Source organism: Hypomesus nipponensis, chromosome 18 (genome assembly GCF_054491055.1).
Source record: "Hypomesus nipponensis isolate SF chromosome 18, ASM5449105v1, whole genome shotgun sequence".
Lineage (NCBI taxonomy): Eukaryota > Metazoa > Chordata > Actinopteri > Osmeriformes > Osmeridae > Hypomesus > Hypomesus nipponensis.
Genome location: NC_140378.1, coordinates 2,190,674 through 2,199,992, shown reverse-complemented (window position 1 = coordinate 2,199,992; position 9,319 = coordinate 2,190,674). Strand labels below are relative to the sequence as shown.

General features: G+C 41.2%; 2 protein-coding genes across 2 annotated transcripts in view; both read left to right on the top strand.

Moving 5' to 3' along the window:
- The first annotated feature begins 644 nt into the window (after positions 1–644).
- On the top strand, positions 645–4,828 carry LOC146250818 (uncharacterized). The gene is made up of 6 exons (XM_084680896.1): positions 645–780; positions 1,029–1,060; positions 2,404–2,614; positions 2,787–2,905; positions 3,185–3,341; positions 3,601–4,828. Exons 2-6 carry the CDS (start codon positions 1,040–1,042, stop codon positions 3,927–3,929), a joined length of 837 nt encoding a protein of 278 aa, XP_084537022.1. The 5' UTR covers positions 645–780; positions 1,029–1,039; the 3' UTR covers positions 3,930–4,828.
- A 1,366-nt stretch (positions 4,829–6,194) lies between these two features.
- Positions 6,195–9,319, top strand: part of LOC146250816 (adenosine receptor A1) — a 56,728-nt gene continuing 53,603 nt past the window's right edge. The window contains exons 1-2 of the mRNA XM_084679482.1: positions 6,195–6,258; positions 6,440–6,529. Of these exons, the coding sequence (XP_084535608.1) occupies positions 6,200–6,258; positions 6,440–6,529 (149 nt within the window). The 5' untranslated portion in view covers positions 6,195–6,199. The remainder of the gene's footprint in view (positions 6,259–6,439; positions 6,530–9,319) is intronic.

The following is a 9,319-nucleotide window of genomic DNA, read 5'->3' as shown; positions in this document are numbered from 1 at the left end:
TGATTTGAAAAATGAGGAGGGTCTGCACTTTTTATGTGCAGAGGGACTGATGTAAATATGTGTACATTTTATACTGTTGTGATATAAGGACCATGGCCTTGTTAAAAAAAATATTTTCTCATTGTATAACTATCTGTGTAAATGCACAAACACAATATTGTGTTAGTGATTGATGATGTGTCCTCTGCAAGTAAATTGAAGTTTGTATGTGTGTTTGTTTGATGGAGAGGATTAAGGATGTGAAAGTGCCTATGCAGTGGGGGTATACAGAGATTTAAAATGAGTCTAGGAAGCTTGTGTGACACTGTGTCGGAGTCAGCAGTTGTTATCGATTGTAGATTAGTAATGACTCAAAATTTCCTTCTCACAGGCATGTCTTGTTCTCAACAGGTGTTCAGCATGTTTCTAAACCCTGCCGCTGTTGACTACAGAGGAAAGAGGCACTGCTATCGATAGATCGATGGACAGACAGACAATACAAAATAAATTGTAGATATACAGAGAAATAAGGAGTTTCTTTTAAAGAAAGTGTTTCTGTGTGTGTGTGTGTGGGGGGGGGGGTGTCTGTGTTTGTGTGTGTGTTGGTGTGTGTGAGTGGGGGTAGTTGGAGGGGAGAGGGAGGGGCAAAGGTATACAGTATAAAAGTTTGGCAGGCCAGATGGGAGTGTCATTCAGGTGTGCTTGCACCTTCCCCTTCACATCTCTCTGTCCTTCAACTTGCTCTCTGACGGATACTAGCCATATACAGACTTCAACACTACATCTTTCTGATTCAACCAGGTACAGTTAACTCAATATCATACAGCTTAATATATCAACAATTACTCATTTTATTATTTGTGTATCAAGTTGTGTATCAAGGATTTGGTCAATAGGAACTTTTTTGTAAGTTGCCAACACGTTAGAATAAGACTCAGCGACTACGACAGACTCCACTTTCACTTCTGGGGTCATGTTGTGTGTTGCATGTTTGTGTGTTGGTGTGCTGGAAACACAGTATTTAAGGAATGTGTTTTGGGGATTTTCAGATTGCAGAAGGATGCTTGCGACTCTTGAGACAGTAAGTGTATTTGTATTATATCTTTGGGTGTGGTGATATTTTTGTTCCTTACCCAATGTTTGGAGTATGATGGACCCACAACATTATTCGGATTCAAAAACAAACACTGCCTAAACAATTTTTGTATTTTTTTTTTGCACCTTTGCACGCACTTTTATTACTGTTGGTCCCAGTGGACCCGAATCACCAAGTATGTTATATAAATGTTTAGGTGGGAGGGAAAGGGTCCACAGTGTGGACTCAATGAAAGTTTGTTGTTGTTCTTCACAAAAAGTCTTAGCGTCTGAGTCTTGAATTGAAAATAATTAATTGCATAATTTCTCTTTTATTGGAAATTCAAAAGGGTCTCCCACAGACCCAAACACCACAAATATATGTGTGTATGTTATTGTCTGTCTGAGTTAGTAATCTAACCAGAGCCATTATCATAATATATATTGGCACACCCCCCTCCCCCCCCCCCGATATTCAAATTAGGTCAAAATGTCCCCCCCAATATATTGCTATGAAAATATACATACAATTCAAATGTGCTACGCTATGACAGTGGGCTATGACAGTGGGTCACGCACGCTGTCCAAAATTATCATAACAAATTATATCATATTCATAACTAAATGTAAAAAGTTCTCAGGGGGGGGACCCTCAGACTCCCCAGCAGATTTAGTCGCTCTCAATGTTGACTCCATGGCTACAGCCTTGAATCTAACAGTTAGACACTACAGCAAAACTTTAATCAGTCATTGTCGGATGGGTCTGAATCCTGGATACAGTTGAGACCCCGTTAACCCATAAACAAATAACACAAATACAGTACTGTTACCAGCAACATGTCTGTTTGTCAAGTTTGAATGCAAACTAAGCATACACACTGTATTACTTTGTTGTCTGTACACTGTGTTGACTGAGACTGTTAATGGAGGCATAGGCTACATTTGGCAGTCAAAACAACACAAACCCCAACCACGCTGCTCCTGCCCTAACCAAGGGAAACATACACAGATTAAATACAATAGACTACTACTGATGTTGACTGCTATGCAGTGTGTGTTTTGAATGTCTCTTTCAAAACAAGTAAGCTTAGTAAAACTAACATTTTGTTGTGGTATGGATGAGTGAAGTTACTGTGGATCAAAAGTATTTCCTAAAATGTTATATTGATTTTATTATTACAGTCATGCTTGATGTAGATGAATGGTTTTACTTGGAACAGATGTGTGTATTATAACCTTTATTTGATTATTGACATGCTTATTGTGTCAAATGCAAAGGTCCTCAGACAACTGCAGCCCTTCATGCAAAACAGTCCCCCCCCTCCTCCTCACTTTTCATTTCTCCAACAGATGGCATACATGCCTGAGCTGGGCCTTAGCGGAGAGCGTGAGGGCTGGGGCGGTCATTCCACGGCCGAAGTGGATCTGGAGGTGATCGAGGAGTACCTGCAGGAGCACTCCCTGGAAGTGCAGCCGCTACGCAGGCCAGCCACCCCACCTGCTGCCCCCACTCAGCCTACACTCACACACCCACACTCACACCCTAAAACCACAATCATAGGTGAGTGAGTGGGCGAGTGAGTGAGCGAGGAAATGATTGTACAAAATCATGAGTGGGCGGGTGTTTGGGTGGGTGAGTCAGCGGGTGGGTGAGTGGGCGAATAAGTGAGCGAGCAAATGATTGTACAAAATACTGTGCATGCGTACACTAACAGTGTTGTGTCCCTCCACAGAGAACAGTTGGTCAGGCCAACATGCATATGAGTGGAACTACGGCTCTCACACACCACATGAAGAGTATGAGGAGCAGGCTCCTCCCCAGATGTGGCCCAGCCCTCACAACAACCACTGGGTGAGTGTGGCGTATTGATACATTTATAAATAATACTAATACATAATAATACTAATACAAATAAAAATGTAATGCTGTGACAAAAAAGTAAATGTATTGTTAGGGCCAGTAAAAACTTTCTATACAGTTCCAGTCAAAGCTGACTGTCAAAAGGACTACATATTCAAATAATCTGAAAAAACAAAATGTCAGTTTTTCTATTTTCAGCATGGAAACCTTTTTTGCAAGACTTAGTAGTAAAGTACCTCATTGCAATAGCATGTTTTTATGTGTTTTCAGGATCACAGTGGATATTCCTATGAGACGGCTACCTGCAGTGACTCAGACTCCCAGTCCAGCAGTTCCCAGTATCCAGACTACCCCTACAGCCCCTCCCCACCATCGGAGCGGAGAAGTAAGGAGACCAGTGAGACACTGCCCCTCACCCCGCTTTCAGGTACAGCCCCCAACTCTAAATACATGCCACATACACAAAAAACACACCCATGAGCACTTTGCAAAAGAACACATTTTACTTTTAGTAGCTCCTTACCCTACATCTGACACCTAAAGTTATTCCTTAAGCAATGAGATTTGTTGCCTTTGTGGTTTATGGTATAGTAATCCCGCATGACCTGCTAAACTGAAATTCACAGACACACACAAACACCATTGTCTTTTTACGGCACAACTTTCACTTTCCAAACCTCAAACAGGAAAAAGGAAGGAGCGCTTGTTCCAGTTCCTGTTTGAGATGCTGGAAACCCCATCCATGCGCAGCTGTATCTGGTGGGTCCAGTCCTCATCTGGAACCTTCCAGTTCTCCTCCCAGAACAAGGAACGTCTGGCCCAGCTCTGGGGCCACCGCAAGGGAAACCGCAAAACCATGACCTACCAGAAGATGGCGAGAGCCCTGAGGAACTACTCACGCACCGGTGAAATCTGTAAAGTCAAAAGAAAACTGACCTACAAGTTTGACGAGAGAACATTACGAGGGCTGCAGGGGGACAAACACACACACATGGGGACACACAGACTAGAATAAACACACTAAGCCCCCACGCAAAAAGGATACACATTCTAGACCACACACACAAATACAAACTGAGAATGAACATACCTTTTTAGAGCAGTTCTATAGAATAGATCCTTAATCAATCCACTGGTACCGTAACAGCCTTTTCTAAGCTTTTCCTTGATTTAATTGCTTTAATAACATATATACTTGGTTTCATTGTTTATTGTATGGCAACAATGACACATTCTGTTGTCATGCCATTAAATTAAGCAAAGTTAGATGGAAAAGAAATCCTGTGGATTTCAATTATCATGTTGAACGCTTTTAACATGCACCTCTATTGACTTATAGAGAATGTTAATGTGCTAACCCATCAAGGAACATACTGATGAATACTGAGTATTTGAAATAGCAAGAGAGGAGTCATTAAACACAAGACGATTATGAGAATCAAGACAGGATGAAGGTGTTATTGTAACATTGATGTGCAGAAATAAGGATAAGAAAATAATAGTATGTGACTATGAGAGTACAGTATTGATATTCATGTTCAATATTGACCATTCCAGTCTGTTGGTAGATTTGAAAGACATCTTGTATAAGCTTGATGGATACATCTTGTCTTTAACTGGGCTCAGCTGAGAGACTTTGGATATTACTCAGCCTACATCTATCCACATTTTTTAGCAAAAATCCTGCTAAATGGTTGGTTCCTTTGAGGCTTTGGACGTCAAGCTGTGGTGATATGAAGGGAGAAGTCGTCTGGCTTTGAACATTTGTAAATCTGAGGATTGTCTGTATACAAACCAGCTACTTTATAAGTAGATTGAATGATTCATGGAACACAATGATTTTGTAATGAAGAATAGCTTAGTTTTTTTCTACATGTGAAAGTCTAGTTGTAAAAGTCTGTGAAATTAACTTGTTTTCCTCCAATCTGTTTTATATGATTGAATAAATATGAACTTAAAATAACAGATCAAAAACATTTAAAACACACAGCACAATGTGTTAACAAACTACACAGCACCTGCTATTCCTTCCCCCTTCTTCCAAGACACACACTGAAACAAACTATCAATTTTCTTACAAGACTTTATGCAAAGTAAGCCTGGGGCATGAAACCGCCATCACAACAGTTCTGTTGATCAATACAACACCCCCACTATGAAGCAGGAGTTACTGTAACTAAACACACACATATGTAAACCAAAATATTTTTCCATAGTCAAATGTAAAGGCGTGTGAATAGTGAAATAGAACCATTCAAAACCGCAAATTTAGGCACAACTCAAAACATATATCAGTTAAGTTGACAGCAGTGATACCTCTCCCAAACACCTAGTTTGACCTAAAGCCACATGGTGGCGCTAGCTTCACAAACTTGGATTGTATTGCTCACCTGCAACAGCTTCTCTATCCCCTCATCGAGGGGCGGACTGGACATCAGGGATATCGGGAGAATCCCCAATGGGCCGACAGGGTTGGGATGGTCTAAAATACCGGCCCACTTCCATTACCAACCATCCCTCTGACATCACCGGCATCTCATATTATCTCACGTCATAGCTTGAATACGCATAAATTGCTTTAAGACCTTTAAAATCTAGAATCACTGACTGAGATTTATATTGATCCTCGCGATCTGTATTCACACTCATGGTGACGATGTCTTCTGAAATGTGTTCTTGTTGACTTCGGAAGTTTAACGTAAGAAATTCAACATATATGATGTAATTTCTTTGTAATCATCCAAAATAATGCTAAGTGTATGGGTATTTTTCCAAGTAGGCCAATGACTGGTCGATACGTGCAATGCATTGAGTGGACAACGCGTTGTGTTTTGAGTGGGCCGCGCGCCGTTTACTGAGTGGGCCGGTCTGACAGTATAACTCCCGGGCCACTTTTTCCCCCAGTCCATCCCTGCCCTCATCGGTCTGTTCTGCACAAGCAAAAATGTGTTGCCTGAACTACGTATGTTGCTGTTCTGTCCCAATGACCCATTCAATTCCTTGGTGAGCTACACACCCTCATAGCAAAGTAAGGGTAGGGTTTTCACTGATTCAACACAGATGCTCTCTAGTGTGTTTACCCCCCAAAATATTCTTCTTTCCACTTCCCACACTATTTCTGTCTTTGTGTGTGAGAGAGAGATAGTTGATGAGGTAAGTGTGGAGTTGGGGTTATGACAAACTGAGCTTTTGTTCAGATGCAAATAGACTTCTGCCAAGAAATCATTCCCTTCATCAGAAGAATTTGCTTCATTGTGTTCTCCTTCTCGTCCCAAGAATGTCGGAATGGGCTTGGGTTATCTACACTATCTTAGAGGTGTTGGTTGCCGTGGCATGTTGCCTAGGTAATGTGTTAGTAGTGTGGGCTGTGTGTGTCTGTGTCCGCAGCTCTCTCAAAGAGCCAACATTTGGCTTCCTGGTGTCACTGGCGGTGGCTGACTTCCTGGTGGGCATGGCTGCTGTGCCTCTTGCCGTGTTATTGGATGGTTGGGTGTGTTTGACCCCTGAACTATGCCTACTTCTCAGTTGTGTGGTGCTGGTGCTAACTCAGGCCTCTGTCCTGTCACTGCTGGCTATTGCTGTGGACCGCTACCTGCGTGTGCACACACCTCTCAGGTAAGATACCAGCATATTTACCCATACTTTGTTTTTTTAGGGATCCCAAGTCAAAATGTGACAATATTTGGGGAACCCCCTTCATTGTATTAGTGATAGCATAATGCCAGTAAACAATGTACGCGTACAGTGACACAAAGAATGACAATGATGAGAAATGTGTTCATTTAGCACATCCAAACCAACCCAAACTCACTTAGTGGAATGCTGAAAGAAGAACAAATACAACTAGAGAGGGTACAATTTCTAGGGAAATTGTAGGGTGTGCTTGCTTCCAACAGTTGCAGGTGGGTCCGTCCTCTAGGTTTTTCCCTTCTAGTTATATTTTCAAGCTTTTAGCCTGCTCATATTGCATATTTCATTAAGAACACCCTTTGAAACAGCTGCTGTGACAACGTTGTCACTGGCAATATATTTCAGATGGAATCGCGATTCAAACACAGGTCCGGATTAACCATTAGGGCACATGACATCTAAGGGGCCCTGGACAATGTCAACTAAAATGTTATATCACGTTATGAACGCAGTCCTAACTTTCCTTAATGTGAGTACTTAATTGCAACTCGTTTGATCACAATATTATGTTAAATCACGTCAAAAACAGTGCTTGTGTAGTCTAGTAGCCAGTGTCGTCGCTCCCATAACGCGCACTACGCATTGTGCGTAGGGCACCAACTCCTGAGGGGGCACACAAAAAATGGCCAACTGAAAAATCCTCAGTTATAATACTTATAATGCAGATACTATTTTAGTATAGAAATATTAGGCATGTATATTACAAAACAGGCAGAACAAGAGATATATTTAAATGCTCAAGTTACGATGGTGGCCCCCCCCCCCAAAAAAATAAATAAATAAATAAAATAAAGCTGCAAGCAGCAATGAGGTGGCCAGCAGTCAAATGACCCAGAAAACACTTTAGAAATTCTCAGAACAAGGTTCTGAGTGTATGCAGCAAGTTTGGTGTGAATCCATCAAAGATTTGCTGAGCTACGACCCAACTTCCTGTTTGCTGGCTTAATGGAACATTTTGATTGGCTGTACCGGGCAAATGGCTCTGAAAATCTAAAAATCATGTGATGGCCTTTGTGAGGCTTGGTCTGAAGATAATCTCTGGCAAATTTGGTTCAGATTGGACACACTATGTGGGAGAAGAAGAGAAAAAAAGTTTTTCAATTAATTCAAAATGGCGGCCGCATCAATTCGGCTATTATCACAAATTATGAGTCACACACGGGCTGTTCCACGATGTCATGAAACAAAGGAATCACTTAATAAAGGCAAACATATAAATAATTATTGGCCAAAACGCATTTTTGCTTCCTGCGGACACGCCCAGTGATCACATGACACCAAATTGTGTAGATATCCTCAGAAGAGGGTTCCGAGTCATCATAACAAGTTTGGTGTTGATATGTCAAAGATTTGCTGAAATATGACTTCACTTCCTGTTTGGCTGCTTTTCTGCTGAATTTGATCGGCTGTACAGGACAAACGGTTGTGAGGATCAAAATTATTTTTGAAAACTTTTAGGAGGCTTGGTCTGAAGATCATCTCTGGTCATTTTGAAGAAGATTCAACAAAAATTGTAGGAGGAGTAGGCTTTAAAAGGTTTTTGATAAAACCGGAAATTGCGGAAAATCTATATGACCGGAAATTGATGCCATAGGGTGTGTTGAACTCGTCTTGATCCAGGGAATCCACCTTTTTGAAAATGGGTCATACGGTTCAAAAGTTGCATGTGTAAACACAAGTCCAACTTTGACCCATTGGTGGCGCTACAGTGGTGTAATGGGAGACATGAAACTTGATGTAGGTATAGAAAGAACTGTCCTTAATGAGTGTGCCAAATTTCACAAAAAATTATCAAAGGGTTCTAGGGGCTGCCATTGACCTCCATGGTACAAGAATAAAAACTCGAGAGGGTACAATTTCTGGGAAAATTGTAGGGCTTGCTTGCTTGCTTCAGTTGCAGGTGGGTCCGGTTTCTCTTCTAGTGATATTTTCATGCATTTAGCCAACTCATATTGCATTATTCATTAAGAACACCCTTTGAAACAAGGAACCCCCTTTGAAACAAGCTACTGTAATGTTGTCACTGGCAGTATTTCAGATGGAATTGCGATTCAAATAGTATCGTCTTCTAACTGAAAATAAGCCCCCCAAACGTAAATAAGTTCGATATTAATTTAGGGGGACATGGCTAATTCAAAAGCAGTTAGCTAGAGGCAAGCTAGTGTAACAGACTCTAACCAGCCCGCTACATTAATTATAAATAAAATGTCTCTGAGTGGTAAAAAGTACATGCAGCGGAGTCGTGGACGTTAATCTGTCACCACTTTATTGCAACACAGCGGTAATGGGCGATTACACACATGGGTAGCAATGCTGGTATCCCTTTCACAGACTTCTAGGTAAGAGCTAACAACTTAAATGTAAATAAGCTACCATAGTTTATACACACATGGGTAGCAATGCTGGTATCCCTTTCACAGACTTCTAGGTAAGAGCTAACAACTTAAATGTACATAAGCTACCATAGGCTAACCACCGTTACATACATTATAGCCTTCCGTCTACAATGCTAGTAGTCAAACACTGTGATCGTATAGTGTATTAAATGTTAATGATAAAAATGCAACCAGACATAAACATAGTACATGACAGATTATAAGTATTCACACCACACTCAGGCTCAACATATCTGCAACACAGCAGTAATGGGCGATTACACACAAGGGTAGCAATGCTGGTGTCTACAACAATGAATTAGCCAGTTAGCACCCACTT